This window comes from Manacus candei, unplaced genomic scaffold, assembly GCF_025592945.1.
Source record: "Manacus candei isolate 608988 ecotype Guabito, Panama unplaced genomic scaffold, ASM2559294v1 h1tg000007l, whole genome shotgun sequence".
Classification (NCBI taxonomy): Eukaryota; Metazoa; Chordata; class Aves; order Passeriformes; family Pipridae; genus Manacus; species Manacus candei.
Window position 1 is genome coordinate 9,187,837 of NW_026138055.1, and position 20,581 is coordinate 9,208,417.

The 20,581-nt window shown below is 56.2% G+C and overlaps 2 protein-coding genes and 5 long non-coding RNA genes across 10 annotated transcripts in view; 4 read left to right on the forward strand and 3 right to left on the reverse strand.

Annotated features, from left to right (window-relative positions):
- Positions 1 to 1,226, reverse strand: part of LOC127460947 (uncharacterized) — a 54,940-nt gene extending 53,714 nt beyond the window's left edge. For 2 of the 3 annotated variants that reach the window (XM_051768094.1, XM_051768111.1), the window contains exon 1: positions 1,046 to 1,077. The gene's annotated coding sequence lies outside the window, so the exon portion shown is untranslated. Of the gene's footprint in view, positions 1 to 1,045; positions 1,078 to 1,105 lie in introns of those variants that run through there. The other variant, XM_051768100.1, reaches the window with a different exon arrangement.
- NCOA1 (nuclear receptor coactivator 1) overlaps positions 1 to 20,581 on the forward strand; it is a 72,902-nt gene that overhangs the window by 44,359 nt on the left and 7,962 nt on the right. Inside the window, exons 11-20 of one of the 2 annotated variants that reach the window (XM_051767989.1) lie at positions 423 to 624; positions 1,222 to 1,404; positions 2,945 to 3,053; positions 8,650 to 8,818; positions 11,293 to 11,613; positions 12,426 to 12,527; positions 15,731 to 16,103; positions 18,099 to 18,270; positions 19,630 to 19,895; positions 20,338 to 20,432. In XM_051767989.1, the coding sequence (XP_051623949.1) occupies positions 423 to 624; positions 1,222 to 1,404; positions 2,945 to 3,053; positions 8,650 to 8,818; positions 11,293 to 11,613; positions 12,426 to 12,527; positions 15,731 to 16,103; positions 18,099 to 18,270; positions 19,630 to 19,895; positions 20,338 to 20,417 (1,977 nt within the window). In that variant the 3' untranslated portion in view covers positions 20,418 to 20,432. Of the gene's footprint in view, positions 1 to 422; positions 625 to 1,221; positions 1,405 to 2,944; positions 3,054 to 8,649; positions 8,819 to 11,292; positions 11,614 to 12,425; positions 12,528 to 15,730; positions 16,104 to 18,098; positions 18,271 to 19,629; positions 19,896 to 20,337; positions 20,433 to 20,581 lie in introns of those variants that run through there. The other variant, XM_051767981.1, reaches the window with a different exon arrangement.
- On the reverse strand, positions 3,060 to 4,470 carry LOC127460992 (uncharacterized). Its single transcript, XR_007899940.1, has 3 exons — positions 4,394 to 4,470; positions 3,715 to 3,827; positions 3,060 to 3,676 (listed from the first exon to the last, which is right to left on the reverse strand). It is a non-coding gene; the product is annotated as an uncharacterized LOC127460992 (long non-coding RNA).
- Positions 6,078 to 8,635, reverse strand: LOC127460994 (uncharacterized). Its single transcript, XR_007899941.1, has 3 exons — positions 8,296 to 8,635; positions 7,625 to 7,735; positions 6,078 to 6,870 (listed from the first exon to the last, which is right to left on the reverse strand). It is a non-coding gene; the product is annotated as an uncharacterized LOC127460994 (long non-coding RNA).
- Positions 10,034 to 11,264, forward strand: LOC127460989 (uncharacterized). Its single transcript, XR_007899939.1, has 3 exons — positions 10,034 to 10,193; positions 10,473 to 10,893; positions 11,082 to 11,264. It is a non-coding gene; the product is annotated as an uncharacterized LOC127460989 (long non-coding RNA).
- On the forward strand, positions 11,631 to 12,418 carry LOC127460987 (uncharacterized). The gene is made up of 3 exons (XR_007899938.1): positions 11,631 to 11,846; positions 11,919 to 12,031; positions 12,073 to 12,418. It is a non-coding gene; the product is annotated as an uncharacterized LOC127460987 (long non-coding RNA).
- Positions 12,551 to 15,433, forward strand: LOC127460986 (uncharacterized). Its single transcript, XR_007899937.1, has 3 exons — positions 12,551 to 13,137; positions 13,294 to 15,081; positions 15,294 to 15,433. It is a non-coding gene; the product is annotated as an uncharacterized LOC127460986 (long non-coding RNA).

Consider the following 20,581-nt stretch of genomic DNA (forward strand, 5'->3'; position numbering starts at 1 on the left):
TCTCAGGGCTCAGGGAAGGGTCTCCCTTCCCCTTTCCTGCCTTTTCCATCCCCACATTCCATAAAAATCCCTCTGAGTGGATTCTGAGTGTCCTTTATCCTGGAATCCTGGAAGGGTTTGGGTGGGAAGGGATTTTAAGGCTCATCCCATTCCATGTTCAGGGACACCTCCCGCTATCCCAGGTGGCTCCAACCTTTCCCTGGACACTCCCAGGGATCCAGGGGCAGCCACAGCTTCTCTGGGAATCCCATCCCAACCTCTCCCCACCCTTCCAGCCTGGAATTCCCCCTCCATCTCCACGATGCAGCGCCGGTTCCCTCTCCACTCTCGCTGTTCCGGGAATCCTCAGGAAGCTCCGTGGGCTCCAAACCCCCTCCTGCTGCCGTCGCTCATCCTGTTGCTTTTCTCCCTTCATTCCATAGTTTGCCGCCGAGCTGGAGCAGCTGGATCAGCTCCTGCCCTCGCTGGAAAAGGCGGCTCAGCTGCCGGGAATGTGCGGCGCCGAGAGGAGCGAGGGCGGCGTGTCCGGAGTGTCCGGAGTGTCCGGAGTGCCGGTGAAGCCGGAGCTGTTGGCGGCTCCGCTCCAGCCCAGCACCGCGGCCAGAGCTCCCACGGGACTCACCCGTAGGTGGCCCATCCCGAGGGGATGGATTTGGGATGGGAGGGAGAGGAGGGTGAGCAGGGGGAGGGAAAAGCTCATCCTGTTCCAACCCCGGCACCTCCCACTATCCCAGGTGGCTCCAAGGGAATCCAACCCGGCCTTGGACACTCCCAGGGATCCAGGGGCAGCCACAGCTTCTCTGGGAATTCCAGCCCGGCCCCTCCCCACCCTCCCAGCCAGGAATCCCTTCCCAATCTCCAATGCTCTGATATAATGAGGAGCTTATTCCCTGTGGAGTGTTGGTGCTTCCCTGAGCCATTCCCTGAGGAGTTGCCAACAGCCAGGGCTTGGAACGGGATCATCCTTAAGACCCCTTCCAACCCAAAGCACTCTGGAATTCCTTCCCTTCCCAAACCTTCCCAAACCTTCCCTTCCTTCCCAAACCTTCCCCAACCTTCCCTTCCCAAACCTTCCCTTCTCTTCCCAAACCTTCCCTTCCCAAACCTTCCCTTCCCAAACCTTCCCTTCCCAAACCTTTCGTTCCCAAACCTTCCCTTCCCTTCCCGTGGCTGTTTTCCCTTGGCATTGACTCCCTTTTCCCTGTTTTCCCTGTTTTCCAGCGCTCAGTGGTGGGCAGGGCGTTCCGGCGGGCCGGGCTCCCTTCGAGTTCTGCGATCCCATGGATCCCGCCCAGCTCCGGCCGGGGCCGTGTCCCGGGAATACCGGGAGCCCCCACGGCCGCGGGCCGGCCCAGCCGGGAAGAGGCACCGGGACGGCTCCCAATCCCTTCCCTCCGGACACAGGTACGGAGCTTTCCAGGGAATTCCCTGGGAAATTCCAGGGCTGAGCTTCCGAGCTGGGCTCGTTCCCTCCCCTCGGGTCATTCCCGCCCGTGCCGGTTCCTCCAGGGATTTTCCAGCCCCTTTTCCAAGGGGGGGGGGTAGTTCAGATTCCCGGGAACTGTGAGGGGTTGTTATCCATGGGATGTTGGGGTGGGAAAAGAGCCAGAGCAAAAACGGTCCCACTGCATTCCCGGCTGGAATCACCGATGGACGAACACCACAGAGCTTGGAATTCCAGGATCAACAGGGGTTTTGGATAGACCTCAGCATTCCAGGATTTCCCGAGGGTTGTGGATAGACCTCGACATTCCAGGATTTCCAGAGGATTGTGGATAGAACTCGGCATTCCAGGATTTCCCTCAGCATTCCAGGATTTCCAGAGGGTTATGGATAGACCTCAACATTCCAGGATTTCCTGAGGGTTGTGGATAGACCTCGACATTCCAGGATTTCACGAGGGTTGTGGATAGAACTCGGCATTCCAGGATTTCCCTCAGCATTCCAGGATTTCCAGAGGGTTATGGATAGACCTCAACATTCCAGGATTTCCAGAGGGTTATGGATAGACCTCAGCATTCCAGGATTTCCAGAGGATTGTGGATAGAACTCGGCATTCCAGGATTTCCAGAGGGTTGAGGAGAGACCTCAGCATTCCAGGATTTCCAGAGGGTTATGGATAGACCTCAACATTCCAGGATTTCCAGAGGGTTATGGAGAGACCTCGGCATTCCAGGATTTCCAGAGGGCTGTGGATAGAACTCGGCATTCCAGGATTTCCAGAGGGTTGAGGAGAGACCTCAGCATTCCAAGATTTCCAGAGGGTTGTGGAGAGACCTCAGCATTCCAGGATTTCCAGAGGGTTGAGGAGAGACCTCATCATTCCAGGATTTCCAGAGGGTTATGGATAGACGTTGGCATTCCAGGATTTCCCTCGGCATTCCAGGATTTCCAGAATGTTATGGATAAACCTCAACATTCCAGGATTTCCAGAGGGTTGAGGAGAGACCTCAGCATTCCAGGATTTCCAGTGGGTTATGGAGAGACTTCAGCATTCCAGGATTTCCAGAGGGTTATGGATAGACGTTGGCATTCCAGGATTTCCCTCGGCATTCCAGGATTTCCAGAATGTTATGGATAAACCTCAGCATTCCAGGATTTCCAGAGGGTTATAGAGAGAGGTTTTGCTGGAGGTCACATTTCTCGGGAAAAGGATCCGTTGGGTTAAAAAAAACGGGATTTCCGCCTTCAGCCCTTTCCCTCGGGAATTTGGGATTTCGGGATGTGGCAGATGAGGATTCCCAACCTTTGGATTCCCAAAACCTTGGATAGGACCAATTTTCCTTGGAATTCTTAACGGAAACGGGCGATTTCCCCCTGGGATTTCACCCCCGGCATCCCTAAATTTCCCCGGAAAAGCGGCGTAACCGGAACACTTTGGGATGCTTTGGGATGTTGTTTTCCATGGATTGACCTCTCTCCATCCCGTTTTTTTCCCCCTCAGGAATGCCGGAGCTGGAGCTGGGCGTCCCGGATCCGCAGTTCGGTCCGTCGGGAATGGGGGAGCCGATTCCTTGGCCGGAGCCCCGCGGAGCGCTGAGCAAACCCGAGGAGTAAGTACCCCGTTCCCAGCCTTTTTTCCTGGGAAAACAGGCGGGATATCCCAGCTCTGGGAGTGTCCCGCCTTTGTTTCCTGGAATTCCAGCCCGGAATATTCCCATTTATCCGTGGCAGAGCCAAGGATTCTCCGAGTCCTCTGACCGCCGGTCAGTGGTTTCCGACATTCCCACATTCCAGCATTCCCACATTCCAGCGTTCCCACATTCCTCCCATTGTGTTCCCATGGCTTTGTGTTTCCATGGAATTCCGGCTCTTCCGACGGGCTCGGATCCCGCTAAAATTATGGGTCCAAAAAAAAACCAGGTTCAAGTTTCCTTCATTAATTAAAAAACTTTGGGAGACGATCCCGATTTCAGCATTCCAGGATTTCCAGAGGGTCCAGGACAGACCTCGGCATTCCAGGTTTTCCAGAGGATTATGGAGAGACCTTGGTATTCCAGGATTTCCAGAGGGTTGTGGAGAGACCTCGGCATTCCAGGATTTCCAGAGGGTTGTGGAGAGACCTCGGCATTCCAGGATTTCCAGAGGATTATGGAGAGACCTCGGCATTCCAGGATTCCAGAGGGCTGTGGACAGACCTCAACATTCCAAGATTTCCAGAGGGTTATGGAGAGACCTCGGCATTCCAGGATTTCCAGAGGGTTGTGGAGAGACCTCAGCATTCCAGGATTTCCAGAGGGCTATAGATAGACCTCAGCATTCCAGGATTTCCAGAGGGTTTGGATAGACCTTGGCATTCCAGGATTTCCAGAGGGTTGTGGAGAGACCTCAACATTCCAGGATTTCCAGAGGGTTGTGGAGAGACCTCGGCATTCCAGGATTTCCAGAGGGTTGTGGAGAGACCTCGGCATTCCAGGATTTCCAGAGGATTATGGAGAGACCTCGGCATTCCAGGATTCCAGAGGGCTGTGGACAGACCTCAACATTCCAAGATTTCCAGAGGGTTATGGAGAGACCTCGGCATTCCAGGATTTCCAGAGGGTTGTGGAGAGACCTCAGCATTCCAGGATTTCCAGAGGGCTATAGATAGACCTCAGCATTCCAGGATTTCCAGAGGGTTTGGATAGACCTTGGCATTCCAGGATTTCCAGAGGGTTGTGGAGAGACCTCGGCATTCCAGGATTTCCAGAGGATTATGGAGAGACCTCGGCATTCCAGGATTCCAGAGGGCTGTGGACAGACCTCAACATTCCAGGATTTCCAGAGGGTTGTGGAGAGACCTCGGCATTCCAGGATTCCAGAGGGTTGTGGACAGACCTCAACATTCCAGGATTTCCAGAGGATTATGGAGAGACCTCGGCATTCCAGGATTTCCAGAGGGTTGGGGAGAGACCTCGGCATTCCAGGATTTCCAGAGGCTTATGGAGACCTCGACATTCCAGGATTCCAGAGGGTTGTGGACAGACCTCAACATTCCAGGATTTCCAGAGGGTTATGGAGAGACCTCAGCATTCCAGGATCTCCAGAGGATTATGGAGAGACCTCGGCATTCCAAGATTTTCGAGGGTTATGGAGAGACCTCAACATTCCAGGATCTCCAGAGGATTATGGAGAGACCTCGGCATTCCAAGATTTCCAGAGGGTTATGGAGAGACCTCAGCATTCCAGGATCTCCAGAGGGTTATGGAGAGACCTCGGCATTCCAAGATTTCCAGAGGGTTGTGGAGAGACCTCAGCATTCCAGGATTTCCAGAGGGTTTGGATGGACCTCAACATTCCAGGATTTCCAGAGGATTATGGAGACCTCGTCATTCCAGGGTTTCCAGAGGGTTATGGAGAGACCTCGGCATTCCAGGATTTCCAGGGTTGAGCATTTCCCTCAGCATTCCAGGATTTCCAGAGGGTTTGGATTTCCCTCAGCATTCCAGGATTTCCAGAGGGTTGAGCATTTCCCTCAGCATTCCAGGATTTCCAGAGGGTTTGGACAGACACGTCCAGGAAGTTTTTCCGGAGCCAAGGAAGTTCTGTTTCCTTTGGATTAAGTTTTCCAAGCTCTTCTTCCTCCTCTGCTCCAGCTGGATCCCGGATTTCTGCTGGAAAGGCTGAACTTTTGGGATAGAAAACCTTTGGAACTCGCTCCGGAGAGCCGGGAGATAAATCCCGGAGCGTTCCCTCATCCCAAACTCTTCCTGCCGGGAAGCAGCTTCCCTTCCAAGCCTTGCTGGTGCTGCCATTTTTTCGGGATAAGATCCGTGGGGCCGGAACAATCCGGTGGTTTTTAAGCCGGGAATTCCCCTTTCAAATCCCGCTTTTTGGGGTGGGAATATCCCTGTTTTCCCGGCGTTTATTCCAAGCTCCGAACTGGGACCTCGGAGACAGTTTTGGCTGGAAGGAGACGGATTTGCTTCCATGGATTTTATCCCATCTCCCGCTTTTCCAGCGGGATTTGGGAGGAGAACCGCAGGCTCGGGATCCGGGCGGGATTCCAGGTGGGAAAAGTCGGAGCGGCGGCATCTTCCCAAAGCTTCCATTTCTGCTGGATCAGGAATTCCAGGCACATGTGGTGGGAAGAGGCAGCTCTGGAATGATCCAATTCCATGCTCTGCTTCCATCCTCCGGGAATGGCGGCCGCCTCCGTCATCCCGGGACATTCCCAGGATCCCAGTCGGAACGAGCTGGCAGAGCCTTTGGAAGGCGGTTCCTGCAGGAACGGGAATTTTTCCTTTCGGGATCGGAAAGAAGTCCCGGCGGGATGTGGGATGAGATCCTGGTTTGAGGAAATCCCTGGAGATCCTTCCTTTGGAAATCCCAAATCCCCGTTCCCCAAATCCTCCCACCACATCCCGGCTCTCCCATTCTGAGCCCGGAGCACTCCGGGTCGTGTCCCTCTGATCCCACAAGGCCCAACATTCCAACATTCCAACCTCATCCCGTTCCCGGAGCGCCGGAGATGCCGGAGGATTTTCGGGATGATGCCTCTGGAGAGCTGCTCTTGGAGAAGGGAACACCAGGGAGGGGTTTTGTGGGATTTTTCCTCCAGGTCGGGGTTTTCCCCTTAAATCCCGATGGATGGAAAACCTCGGGAATGTGAAACCTGGGAGCACGACGGGCCGGGATCTCCGGGATCTCCTCCCAGAGACTGATCCCAAGTGGGAATGACTGTTGGGTTGTCCCAGCAACAACTTTCCCCTCCATGGAAAAGTCGGGAATAATGAGCCAAAGAGTCCGAAATTCCCACCGGGTTTGACGACGGGAGCAGCTTCAGCTTTTCCAGAGGGAAATTATCCCGGATTTTCACTTCCCGGCTCCGAGTGTGTCCCTTTTCCCTGGATTTGGCTCCGACTCCCTGCCGGACATCTGGTCCTCATCTGGAGCCGGAAGGATGAACACGTGGGATCCTTGGGAATGGCTCCAGCCCTCTCCGGGAGCAAATCCCGCTGCCTCCGACCGGTGACGTCATCGGAATGTTTCTCGCTCCGGGTTCATCCGATTCCCAAAGGATTTCCAGGGCTGCATCCAAGTTTTCCCACTTTCCCGCTCCGCCTCCTCCTGCTATCCTGGCCAAAAATCCAGCCTGGGAAGCAGCAGAGATTCCATCCCCAAAAAACTCCCATTTTCTGGGATTTGTGTCTGGGATTTGTTCCCTCCTCCCAAGCGAGTTTTCCAACCTGGGATGGGCAGGATGAGGCCACATCCTATAGGATCGGCAGCAAAGCTTTCCCAGCTTTTCCCGAAGTTTAATTCCTTCCTCTTGGATATTTCCCTGGACAGGCAGTGCATCAGCTCCCGGTTGGATGAGCTCCTGGGATTTATTCCCTCCTCCCAAGCAGGTTTTCCAGAGGGAGCTCTGCAGGAAAGGCTTCCCTTCACCTCCGGCTCTTCTGGCTGCATCCAAGTTTTCCCACTTTCCCGCTCTGCCTCCTCCTGCTGTTCTGACTGAAAATCCAGCCTGGGAAGCAGCAGAGATTCCATCCCCCAAAATTCCTGTTTTCTGGGATTTGTGTCAGGGATTTGTTCCCTCTTCCCAAGCAGATTTTCCAGCCCCGGGATGGGCAGGATGAGGCCACATCCCATGGGATCGGTGGCAAAGCTTTCCCAGCTTTTCCCAAAGTTTAATTCCTTTCTCTTGGATGTTTTTCCCTGGACAGGCAGTGCATCAGCTCCCGGTTGGATGAGCTCCTGGGATTTATTCCCTCCTCCCAAGCAGGTTTTCCAGAGGGAGCTCTGCAGGAAAGGCTTCCCTTCACCTCCGGCTCTTCTGGCTGCATCCAAGTTTTCCCACTTTCCCGCTCTGCCTCCTCCTGCTGTTCTGACTGAAAATCCAGCCTGGGAAGCAGCAGAGATTCCATCCCCCAAAATTCCTGTTTTCTGGGATTTGTGTCAGGGATTTGTTCCCTCTTCCCAAGCAGATTTTCCAGCCCCGGGATGGGCAGGATGAGGCCACATCCCATGGGATCGGTGGCAAAGCTTTCCCAGCTTTTCCCAAAGTTTAATTCCTTTCTCTTGGATGTTTTTCCCTGGACAGGCAGTGCCTCAGCTCCCGGTTGGATGAGCTCCTGGGATTTATTCCCTCCTCCCAAGCGGGTTTTCCAGAGGGAGCTCTGCAGGAAAGGCTCCCCTTCACCTCTGGCTCTTCTGGCTGCATCCAAGTTTTCCCACTTTTTCTCCGCCTCCTCCTGCTGTCCCGGCCGAAAATCCAGCCTGGGAAGCAGCAGAGATTCCATCCCAAAAACTCCTGTTTTCTGGGATTCGTGTCTGGGATTTGTGTCTGGGATTTGTTCCCTCCTCCCAAGCGAGTTTTCCAACCCAGGATGGGCAGGATGAGGCCACGTCCCGTGGGATCGGTAGCAAAGCTTTCCCAGTTTCCTGCCCCATTCCCGAAGTTTAATTCCTTCCTCTTGGATGTTTTCCCTGGACAGGCAGTGCCTCAGCTCCCAGCTGGATGAGCTCCTGGGATTTGTTCCCTCCTCCCTGGAGGGATGGGCAGGATGAGGCCACGTCCCTTGGGATCGGTGGCAAAGCTTTCCCAGTTTCCTGCCCCATTCCCGAAGTTTAATTCCTTCCTCTTGGATGTTTTCCCTGGACAGGCAGTGCATCAGCTCCCGGCTGGATGAGCTCCTGGGATTTGTTCCCTCTTCCCAAGCGGGTTTTCCAGAGGGAACTCTGCAGGAAAGGCTCCCCTTCTCTTCCAGCTCTTCCGGCTGAATCCAAGTTTTCCCGCTTTTTCTCCGTCTCCTCTTGCTGTCCCGGCCGAAAATCCAGCCTGGGAAGCAGCAGAGATTCCATCCCAAAAACTCCTGTTTTCTGGGATTCGTGTCTGGGATTTGTGTCTGGGATTTGGTCCCTCCTCCCAAGCGAGTTTTCCAACCCAGGATGGGCAGGATGAGGCCACATCCCGTGGGATCGGCAGCAAAGCTTTCCCAGTTTCCTACCCCATTCCCGAAGTTTAATTCCTTCCTCTTGGATATTTTCCCTGTACAGGCAGTGCCTCAGCTCCCGGCTGGATGAGCTCCTGGGATTTGTTCCCTCCTCCCTGGCGGGATGGGCAGGATGAGGCCACATCCCATGGGATCGGCGGCAAAGCTTTCCCAGTTTCCTGCCCCATTCCCGAAGTTTAATTCCTTCCTCTTGGATGTTTTCCCTGGACAGGCAGTGCATCAGCTCCCAGCTGGATGAGCTCCTGTGCCCTCCCACGACTCCGGAGGGCCGGAATGACGAGAAGGCGCTGCTGGAGCAACTCGTGTCCTTCCTGAGCGGGAAGGACGAGACGGAGCTGGCGGAGCTGGATCGAGCCCTGGGAATAGACAAACTGGTCCAGGTAAACCGGGAAACTCGGGATGCAGGGAGAGGGGGGAGGAGGAGGAGGAGGGGCAGGGGTGTGGGAATGGGAAGCCAGAGGGAGTGGGAATGAGGGAGCCACGCCTGGGATTCCTGGAGGATTCCCAATGTCTGGGAATGGGAAGCCAGGTGGGAGTGGGAATGAGGGAGCCACACCTGGGATTCCTGGAGGAGGATTCCCGGAGGAGGATTCCCAGAGGAGGATTCCCAATGTCTGGGAATGGGAAGCCAGGTGGGAGTGGGAATGAGGGAGCCACTCCTGGGATTCCTGGAGGAGGATTCCCGGAGGAGGATTCCCAGAGGAGGATTCCCAATGTCTGGGAATGGGAAGCCAGGTGGGAGTGGGAATGAGGGAGCCACTCCTGGGATTCCCGGAGGAGGATTCCCGGAGGAGGATTCCCAGAGGAGGATTCCCAATGTCTGGGAATGGGAAGCCAGGTGGGAGTGGGAATGAGGGAGCCACTCCTGGGATTCCCGGAGGAGGATTCCTGGAGGAAGATTCCCAACATATGGTAATGGGAGCCAGGTGGGAGTGGGAATGCGGGAACCACTCCTGGGATTCCTGGAGGAGGATTCCCAATGTCTGGGAACGGGAAAGCAGATGGGAGTGGGAATGTGGGAAGCATTCCTGGGACTCGTGGAAGAGGATTCCCAGTGTCTGGTAGGGGGAAGCCAGGTGGGAGTGGGAATGAGGGAGCCACTCCTGGGATTCCTGGAGAAGGATTCCCAATGTCTGGGAATGGGAAAGCAGATCGGAGTGGGAATGTGGGAAGCACTCCTGGGATTCCCAGAGGAGGATTCCTGGAGGAAGATTCCCAACATATGGTAATGGGAAGCCAGGTGGGAGTGGGAATGAGGGAAGCAATCCTGGGATTTCTGGAGGAGGATTCCCAAAGTCTGGGAACAGGAAAGCAGATGGGAGTGGGAATGAGGGAACCATTCCTGGGACTCGTGGAAGAGGATTCCCAATGTCTGGGAATGGGAAGCCAGGTGGGAGTGGGAATGTGGGAACCACTCCTGGGATTTCTGGAGGAGGAATCCCAATGTCTCCTAATGGGAAGCCAGATAGGAATGCAGGAACTGCTCCTGGGATTCCTGGAGGAGGATTCCAGGAGGAGGATTCCCAGTGTCTGGTAGGGGGAAGCCAGGCGGGAGTGGGAATGTGGGAACCATCCCTGGGATTCCTGTAGAATTCCCAACATCGGGTAATGGGAATGCAGGTGGGAGTGGGAATGTGGGAACTATTCCTGGAGGATTCCCAACATCTGGTAACGAGAATCCAGGTGGGAGTGGGAATGCGGGAACTATTCCTGGGATTCCTGTAGAATTCCCAAAATCTGGTAACAGGAAAGCAGGTGGGAGTGTGAATGCAGGAACCGCTCCTGGGATTCCTGGAGGATTCCCAACATCTGGTAACAGGAATCCGGGTGGGAGTGGGAATGCAGGAACCACTCCTGGGATTCCTGTAGAATTCCCAACATCTGGTAACGGGAATGCGGGTGGGAGTGGGAATGTGGGAACTATTCCTGGAGGATTCCCAACATCTGGTAACGGGAATCCGGGTGGGAGTAGGAATGTGGGAACTATTCCTGGGATTCCTGTAGAATTCCCAAAATCTGGTAACAGGAAAGCAGGTGGGAGTGGGAATGCAGGAACCACTCCTGAGATTCCTGGAGGATTCCCAACATCTGGTAACGGGAATCCGGGTGGGAATGGGAACGCAGGAACTATTCCTGGAGGATTTCCAGTTTCTGGGAATGGGAAAGCAGGAACCACCCCAGGATTCCTGCAGAATTCCCAAAATCTGGTAACAGGAAAGCAGGTGGGAGTGGGAATGCAGGAACCACTCCTGGGATTCCTGGAGGATTCCCAACATCTGGTAACAGGAATCCGGGTGGGAGTGGGAATGCAGGAACCACTCCTGGGATTCCTGGAGGAGGATTCCCAGAGGAGGATTCCCGGTGTCTGGTAGGGGGAAGCCAGGTGGGAGTGGGAATGCGGGAACTATTCCTGGGATTCCTGTAGAATTCCCAAAATCTGGTAACAGGAAAGCAGGTGGGGGTGGGAATGCAGAAACCGCTCCTGGGATTCCTGGAGGATTCCTAACATCTGGTAACGGGAATCCGGGTGGGAATGGGAACGCGGGAACTATTCCTGGAGGATTTCCAGTTTCTGGGAATGGGAATGGAGGAACCACCCCAGGATTCCTGCAGAATTCCCAAAATCTGGTAACAGGAAAGCAGGTGGGAGTGGGAATGCAGGAACCACTCCTGGGATTCCTGGAGGAGGATTCCCGGAAGAGGATTCCCGGTGTCTGGTGGGAGTGGGAATGCGGGAACTCTTCCTGGAGGATTCCCAACACGTGGTAACGGGAAGCCAGGCGGGAGCGGGACGGCGGGAGCCCTTCCCGGGGGCGATTCCCGGCGGCTCCAAGGCAGCTCTTTCCCGGCGCAGGGCGGCGGCCTGGAAGCGCTGTCGGAGCGTTTCCAACCCCCGGCGGGCACCGCTCCGCTCCTGCTGGAGCAGAAGCCCGGAATGTACCCCCAGCCTTACTCCTCCTCCTCCTCCTCCTCCGCCGCCTCTCCCGCCGGAGCCTTTCCCGGGATGGCGCGGCCCAAGCCGTCCTTCGGAGCCGTGCCGGTGCCGCCGCCGCCGCCGCGCGGAGCCTTCCCGAATTCCCTGGCGGTGCCGCCCCGGCAGAGCCTGAGCCGCCCGCCCCCGGCGCCCAACCAGCTCCGGCTGCAGCTCCAGCAGCGCCTGCAGGGCCAGCAGCAGGTAAGTCCTTCCCCAATTCCACGGGAATGGCAGCGGTGGGATGGCAGGGGGAGTTGGGATGGGCTGGATCCATGGGATGGTCCCAATGGGATGGGGATCCACAAGGGAACAACAACTCCTGGAAGATCCGGGCTGGGACAGAGGGACTGGAAGGGAGATGGGAGTTGGGGAATCCCTCAGGAACTGCTCCAGGTGCATATTCCCTGGGGTGAATCCCTCAGGAACTGCTCCAGGTGCATATTCCATGGGGTGAATCCCTCAGGAACTGCTTTTCCAAGGGGTGAATCCCTCAGGAACTGCTCCAGGTGCATATTCCATGGAATGAATCCCTCAGGAACTGCTTTTCCAAGGGGTGAATCCCTCAGGAACTGCTCCAGGTGGATATTCCCTGGGGTGAATCCCTCAGGAACTGCTCCAGGTCCATATTCCATGGGAGCATTCCTTCAGGAACTGCTCCAGGTGGATATTCCCTGGGGTGAATCCCTCAGGAACTGCTCCAGGTGCCTTTTCCATGGGGTGAATCCCTCAGGAACTGCTCTAGGTCCATATTCCCTGGGGCAAATCCCTCAGGAACTGCTCCAGGTCCATATTCCATGGGGTGAATCCCTCAGGAACTGCTCCAGGTGCATATTCCATGGGGCAAATCCCTCAGGAACTGCTCCAGGTCCATATTCCATGGGGTGCTGTGGCATCAGTGCCATGGGCTGGGAACCACGGCGGGGTTGGATCCGGGGTTTGTGTTCCGTGATCTCGGAGCTCTTTTCCGACCCGGCTGATCCTGGAATTCCGGGATTTTGGGGCTTTGTCTCCAGCTGCTGCATCAGAACCGCCAGGCCATCCTCAACCAGTTCGCCGCCGGCGCTCCCGTCGGGATCAACATGCGGGCGGGAATGCAGCAGCAGATCACGCCCCAGGTGAGAGGGAATGTGGGATGGGCTTCCCGCCGGGAAAAATTAGGGATTGAGCCCTTTATTCCCAGCCTGACTCGCTCCTTAACAGAGGGAATTCCCTGGTTATCCGGAGGTGGTTTTTTCCTTCATCCTTTTTCCAGCTCCTCAAGATAGAATTCCTTCAACAGGGAATGTGGGATGGGCTTCTCAGTGGGAAAAACTGGGATTACTCCCATTATTCCCAGCTTGGCTCGCTTCTTAATGCCAGGGAATTCCCTGGTTATTCCGAGGTGGTTTTTTCCTTCATCCTTATTCCAGCTCTTCCAGGTGCTTAAGGGACAGGTCCTTTAACAGGGAATGTGGGATGGGCTTCCCAGTGGGAATATTAGGGATCCATCCCGTTATCCCAGTCTGACTCGCTCCTTGACAGAGGGAATTCCCTGGTGGTTCTCCTCCATGTGGAGGTGATGTTTCCCTTTTTCCTTTCCTTTTTCCAGCTCCTCCAGGTGCTTAAGGAAGAAATCCTTCCACAGGGAATGTGGGATAATATTCCCAGTGGGAAAAACTAGGGATTGATCCCATTATCCCAGCCTGGCTCACTCCTCAACAGAGGGAATTCCCTGGTTATTCGGAGGTGGTTTTTTCCTTCATCCTTTTTCCAGCTCTTCAAGATAGAATTCCTTCAACAGGGAATGTGGGGTAATCTTCCCAGTGGGAAAAACTAGGAATTGATCCCATTATCCCAGTCTGGCTCGCTCCTTAACAGAGGGAATTCCCTGGTTATCCGGAGGTGGTTTTTTCCTTCATCCTTATTCCAGCTCCTCCAGCTGCTTAAGATGGAAATCCTCCGTTATTCCTTAGGGAATGCTGTGTCCCGGAGTTTAATTTGGGATAATCTTTAGGAAATAGACACCGCCCTCTAAATACCAGAATCCAAGGAATCTTCTTAACGATCCCACAAATCCCCCCTGAGGCCTCCGGTCCTCGTGTGGCTCCTAAAAAAAAGTAGGGATAAAACCCCTGCTGGGGAGATTCGGGAATTGCAGCCGAGTTCTGGATATTTTATCCCACTTCTTGGAGAATTCTTGGTTTTTTTGGGAAATGCCATGGTGGGAATTTAGTGATGGGGAAGGGGATGGAGCAGTTCCCATTCCCATTCCAGCTGCTGGTGGCTTAGGAAGGTGAGGAATTCCAACGTATTCATGGATCCCGTGGGGATGGAAAAGCTCCTGGGATGGGACGTTTTCCAGCAGGAAAGGAATCCAAGTCCGGGATCCTGGGGCTGTGGGAACATCCCATGAGGGAAGAAGTGGGATCCCACGGAGAAAAGGGCGGGGCTCGTGACTTCCAGGGGATTTTCCCGGCTTGGGAGACGCTCCAACTCCTGGAGCTCCTGCAGAACCTGATCCTGAACCTCTCCAACCCAATTCCCATCTTTTAGTGGTATTCCCACCTTTCCTTCCAATCCCAAGGCACGGAAGAGGAGCTCCAATGTGGGATGAGGGTTCTGAGCCCTTTCCCAGCCCCTGAGGGTGCCGGTGATAATTTGGGAATGTCCCTCCTTCCCTCAGTGACTTCCAGGTGACTGAGATCCTGTTTTCCCACCTTGGGACACGCTCCAACCCCTGGAGCTCCTGGAGCTCCTCATCTTGGACATCTCCAGACGCTCTTCCCCATTCCCACCATTTCGGGGCATTCCCACCTTTCCCTCCAATCCCAAAATGGGTAATGGGACTGGGAGCAATATCCAGTGCCACTGATAATCTGGAAATCTCCCTCCTTCCCTCAGTGACTTCCACGTGCCTGAGATCCATTTATCCCACCTTGGGAGATGCTCCAACTCCTGGAGCTCCTCATCTTGAGCGTCTCCAGACGTTCTTCCCAGTTCCAACCATTTTGGGGCATTTCCACCCGAGCCAGGAAAGGAGACTGGGAGTAATTCTGGGTGCTTGTGGTAATTTGGGAATGTCCTTCCTTCCCTCAGTGACTTCCAGGTGACTGAGATCCCATTTTCCCACCTTGGGACATGCTCCAACCCCTGTAGCTCCTCATCTTGAACATCTCCAGACACTCTTCCCCATTCCCACCATTTAGGGGAATTTCCTTCTTTCCCTCCAATCCCGAGCTGGGAAAGGGAACTGGGACTGATTCCAGGTGCCAGTGGTAACCTGGGAATATCCCTCCTTCCCTCAGTGACTTCCGTGTGCCTGAGATCCCGTTTTCCCACCTTGGGAGACACTCTTGGAGCTCCTGGAGCTCCTCATCTTGAACATCTCCAGACACTCTTTCCCATTCCCACCGTTTAGGGGCATTTCCACCTTTCCCTCCAATCCCGAGCTGGGAAAGGGGACTGGGAGCAATATCCGGTGCCACTGATAATTTGGGAATGTCCCTCCTTCCCTCAGTGACTTCCATGTGACTGAGATCCCGTTTTCCCACCTTGGGAGACACTCTTGGAGCTCCTGGAGCTCCTCATCTTGAACATCTCCAGACACTCTTTCCCATTCCCACCGTTTAGGGGCATTTCCACCTTTCCCTCCAATCCCGAGCTGGGAAAGGGGACTGGGAGCAATATCCGGTGCCACTGATAATTTGGGAATGTCCCTCCTTCCCTCAGTGACTTCCATGTGACTGAGATCCCGTTTTCCCACCTTGGGAGACACTCTTGGAGCTCCTGGAGCTCCTCATCTTGAACATCTCCAGACACTCTTCCCCATTCCCACCATTTAGGGGAATTTCCTTCTTTCCCTCCAATCCCGAGCTGGGAAAGGGGACTGGGAGCGATTCCAGGTGCCGGTGGTAATTTGGGAATGTCCCTCCTTCCCTCAGTGACTTGAGATCCTGTTTTCCCACGCTGGGACACGCTCCAGCTCCTGGAGCTCCTCATCTTAAACGTCTCCAGATGCTCTTCCCAATTCCCACCATTTGGGGGCATTTCCACCTTCCCTCCAAACCCGAGCTGGGTAACGGAACTGGGAGCGACATCCGGTGCCAGTGATAATTTGGGAATGTCCCTCCTTCCCTCAGTGACCTCCAGGTGCCCGAGATCCCGTTTTCCCACCTTGGGTGATGCTCCAACTCACCTTGAACCTCTCCAGACGCTCTTCCCCATTCCCACCACGTCGGGGTATTTCCCCCCTCTCCCTCCCATCCCGAGCTGCGTAACGGGACCGGGAGCGATTCCCGCGTTCCGGCGCCGCCCCAGGAATATCCTTGTTGTCCCTCAGCCTCCTCTGAACGCTCAGATGCTGGCGCAGCGGCAGCGGGAGCTCTACAGCCAGCAGCACCGGCAGCGGCAGCTGATGCAGCAGCGCGCCCTCCTCCTGCGCCAGCAGAGCTTCGGCAACGCCTCCGGAATTCCGGTGCCCCTCGGAGGCGCCCGCTTGCCCCAGGCGCCCCCCCAGCAGTTCCCGTACCCGGTGCCCAGCTACGGCGCCGGCGCCGGCAACCCGCCCTCCGCCGGCGCCGCCGGACCGTTCTCCGGCGCCGAGGCGGCGGCGGCGCTGGCCGGACGCCGCGGGAGCGCCGTGGGAGCGCAGTTCGGGGCCGGGATGGTGGCGCCCGGGATGCAGCAGAACGTTTTCCAGTATTCCGGAGCAGGTGGGTGGAGCTGGGATGACGGCGGGGTGGGGAGGGAGTGGGGGAGATGTTCCCGAGGGATGCAGAGTCGTTCCGGCTTCATCCCGAGCCAGGGGGCAGGGCTCGGGTCCCCGCGTGCCAAGGAGTTGGGAGATCCCAACATCCCAACAGCCCGAGGAGTTGGGATCTCCCAGCAGACCAAGGAGTTGGGATCTCTCAACTCCCAGCAGACCAAGGAGTTGGGATCTCCCAAATCCCAACATCCCAAGGAGTTGGGATCTCCCAACTCCCAACAGCCCAAGGGGTTTGGAAATCCCAACTCCCAACAGCCCAACTCCCAACAGCCCAAGCAGTTGGGATCACCCAACATCCCAACAGCCCAAGGAGTTGGGATCTCCCAAAATCCCAACAAGCCCAAGGAGTTGAGATCTCCCAAAATCCCAGCAGTCCAAGGAGTTGGGATCTCCCAGCAGCCCAAGGAGTTGGGATCTCCCAGCTCCTGTCTCCCAATTCCCATCTCCCAACAGCCCAAGGAGTTGGGATCTCCCAACTCCCAACAGCCCAAGGGGTTGGGATATCCCAACTCCAGTCTACCAACTCCCAACAGCCCAAGGGGTTTGGAAATCCCAGCTCCCAACAACCCAAGGAGTTTGGGATCTCCCAACAAGCCCAAGGAGTTTGGATCTCCCAAAATCCCAACAAGCCCAAGGAGTTGGGATCTCCCAAAATCCCAACAAGTCCAAGGAGTTTAGGATCTCCCAGCATCCCAACAAGCCCAAGGGGTTTGGAAATCCCAACTCCCAACATCCCAAGGACGTTGGATTTCCCAGTTCCCAACAGACCAAGGGGTTGGGAATGTCCCTCATTCCCTCAGTGACTTCCAGGTGACTGAGATCCCGTTTTCCTACCTTGGGAGACGCTCTTGGAGCTCCTGGAGCTCCTCATCTTGAGCGTCTCCAGACGTTCCACCATTTTGGGGCATTTCCCCTTTCCTTCCAATCCCAAACCGGGGACGGGGAGTTTGGATCTCCCAGCTCCCAAAAGCCCAAGGAATTGGATCTCCCAAAAGCCCAAGGAATTTGGGAGTTGAGTCTCCAAAAAAACACAAAGGGACTTCGGGAAAAGAATTCCACGAATTTTTCCTCGAGAATTGAACTTGGAGGCCGTTGGTTCCTCCTCTTCCCCGGGAGAGGGGAGGTGAGGCCCTGGCACAGGTTTCCCATCCTTGGAAGTGTCCAAGGCCGAGTTGGATTCCCTTGGAGCAACCTGGGATAGTGGGAGGTGTCCCTGAACATGGAATGGGATGATCCTTAAGGCCCCTTCCCACTCAAACCATTCCAGGATTCCAGGATAAAGGATCCATTCAGAGGGAATTTTTATGGAATGTGGGGATGGAAAAGGCAGGAAAGGGGAAGGGAGACCCTTCCCTGAGTGCCGAGATTCCCAGGGAACCCCCTTGTTCCCGGAACTCCTTCCCAGGGAGGAGCTGGGCTGGGGATGGATCCAATGGCAGGCTCTGGCTCCAGGCTGGGAGAGCTGGGAATGGCCAGGCTGGAGAAGGGAAGGATCCCGGGAGAGCTTGGAGCACATTCCAGAGGCTGAAGGGGCTCCAGGAGAGCTGGAGAGGGACTGGGGATGAGGGCCTGGAATGCCAGGCCCCAGGGAATGGATCCCAGTGGGAAAGGGGAGATTTGGGGGGGAGATTGGGAAGGGATTCCTGGTTGGGAGGGTGGGGAGGGGCTGGTCTGGAATTCCCAGAGAAGCTGTGGCTGCCCCTGGATCCCTGGGAGTGTCCCAGGCCGGGTTGGATTCCCTGGGATAGCGGGAGGTGCCGGGGTCGGAACGAGACGACCTTTGAGGTCACAAAGACCCCCCAGAGCCACCAAACCCGCGTGTGCCATTCCCGGGAACCGGGGGCCGTTGGGAAGCGGGAACTGGGCTCCGTTGGGAAGCGGGAGCTGTGGGAAGAGGGAACTGGGCTCCCCCCACCCTGAGCCCCCCCGGCTGTCCCCGCAGGGCTGGCCCAGCAGAGCGAGTCCTTCGCGCCGGCGCTGAGCCCCGGCAGCCCCCTGGTGTCCCCCCAAATCCCGCCGGCCCAGAGCCCGATGCTGCCGCCGGCGCCGCCGGCACCCGGATACCAGTCCCCCGACGTGAAGGGCTGGCAGCAAGGAGCCATGGGGAATAACAGGTAAAGAGATTCCAGCCGGGAAGTTCCGCCCGGGAATCGCCTGGAGATTCCCTTGGGGAGAGAGGGGGGGGTGGGCGTGGCCTTCCCGCATCCGTGTCCTTGTCCCGGCCTCCTCGGTTCCCGGGAATGTCCCCTGAGTCTCAAGGAAGACTTCGCCTCTTAATTAAGCCAAGTGGTTTAATTAACTCTCCTAAAAACGACCTCAGGGAATGTGGCAGCAGAGTCCAGCCCAGAATTCCCGGGATGCTTGAGGACATTCCCAGCCCCAGCTCGTGGAAGTGACTGGGAAGAAGAGCCGGGAGATTTGGTGGAGGGTGGGGAATTTTTTTGGCCATGAGTCAAAGTTTGGGGGTCAGATCTGCAGAAATGAGGGGGAAGTTCCCAGAGTTCAGCTTTGGAATGGGAATGGTTGGCTTGGGGTCTTGGAGCCCCTTCCAGAGCCTGAAGGGGCTCCAGGAGAGCTGGAGAGGGACTGGGGATCAGGGCTGGAGAGACAGGACACAGGGAATGGCTTCCCACTGCCAGAGGGCAGGGAGAGATGGGAGATTGGGAAGGGATTCCTGGCTGGGAGGGTGGGGAGGGGCTGGGCTGGAATTCCCAGAGAAGCTGTGGCTGCCCCTGGATCCCTGGGAGTAGCCAAGGCCAGGTTGGAGCAGCCTGGGATAGCGGGAGGTGTCCCTGAACATGGAATGGGATGATCCTTAAGATCCCTTCCCACCCAAACTATCCCAGGATTCCAGGATAAGGGACACTCAGAATCCAGTCAGAGGGATTTTAATGGAATGTGGGGATGGAAAAGGCAGGAAAGGGGAAGGGAGACCCTTCCCTGAGTGCCGAGATTCCCAGGGAACCCCCTTGTTCCCGGAACTCCTTCCCAGGGAGGAGCTGGGCTGGGGATGGATCCAATGGCAGGCTCTGGCTCCAGGCTGGGAGAGCTGGGAATGGCCAGGCTGGAGAAGGGAAGGATCCCGGGAGAGCTTGGAGCACATTCCAGAGGCTGAAGGGGCTCCAGGAGAGCTGGAGAGGGACTGGGGATGAGGGCCTGGAATGCCAGGCCCCAGGGAATGGATCCCAGTGGGAAAGGGGAGATTTGGGGGGGAGATTGGGAAGGGATTCCTGGCTGGGAAGGTGGGGAGGGGCTGGGCTGGAATTCCCAGAGAAGCTGTGGCTGCTCCTGGATCCCTGGGAGTGTCCAAGGCCAGGTTGGATTCCCTGGGATAGCGGGAGGTGTCGGGGTTGGAACCCGACTCCCTTTTAAATCCCTTCCCTCCCGACCCTTTCCACGACTTTTCTGACCCGACCCACCCCCGGCTCATCCCGAATCCCTCCCGGCTGACGCTGTTCCCGGTCCCCTCCCAGCGTGTTCAGCCCGGCGGGAGCGGCTCCGGCGGCACCGGCACAGCCAGGAATGTACAACAACATGAGCATCACCGTGTCCATGGCCGGCGGCGGCTCCGGCGTCCCCACCATCAATCCCATGGGAGGGCAGGTGCCCGGGATGAACCCCCTGCAGATGCCCGGGATGAATTCCATGTGCTCGGAGCAGGTCAGTGCCAGCACGGCCCGGGGGGGCTGCCATCCCGAATTTGGGAATGGGAGTAGGGTCCAGAGTGGGAAGCACCAAGGTCTGGCTGCTCCGGGTGCCCCAGGATGTCCCAGTCCCTTATCCCGGCCCCTGGAATGGGGTTTGGGATGGGTCAGTTTGTATCTGTGGATCCATAGGGAGCTGGGAATCAAGGGATGGGGAGTAGGAATGGTTGGATCTGGTCTGTAATCCCTAATCTGGGAATGGGAGCAGATCCCAGGGGTCTGTAATCCCTAATCTGGGAATGGGAGCAGATCCCAGGGGTCTGTAATCCCTAATCTGGGAATGGGAGCAGATCCCAGGGGTCTGTGTTCCCTTATCTGGGAAGGGGAGCAGATCCCAGAGGTCTGTAATCCCTAATCTGGGAATGGGAGCAGATCCCAGGGATCTGTGTTCCCTAATCTGGGAATGGGAGCAGATCCCAGGGGTCTGTGTTCCCTAATCTTGGAATGGGATGTGTGTCCAGAGGGGGAAGCACCAAGGTCTGGCTGCTCCGGGTGTCCCAGGATGTCCCAGTTCATCCCAGATCCCAGGTTCATTATCAGGGGTCTGTAATCCCTAATCTGGGAATGTCATCAGATCCCAGGGGTCTGTGTTCCCTAATCTGGGAATGGGATCAGATCCCAGGGGTCTGTAATCCCTAATCTGGGAATGGGAGCAGATCCCAGGGGTCTGTGTTCCCTAATCTGGGAATGGGAGAAGATCCCAGGGGTCTGTGTTCCCTAA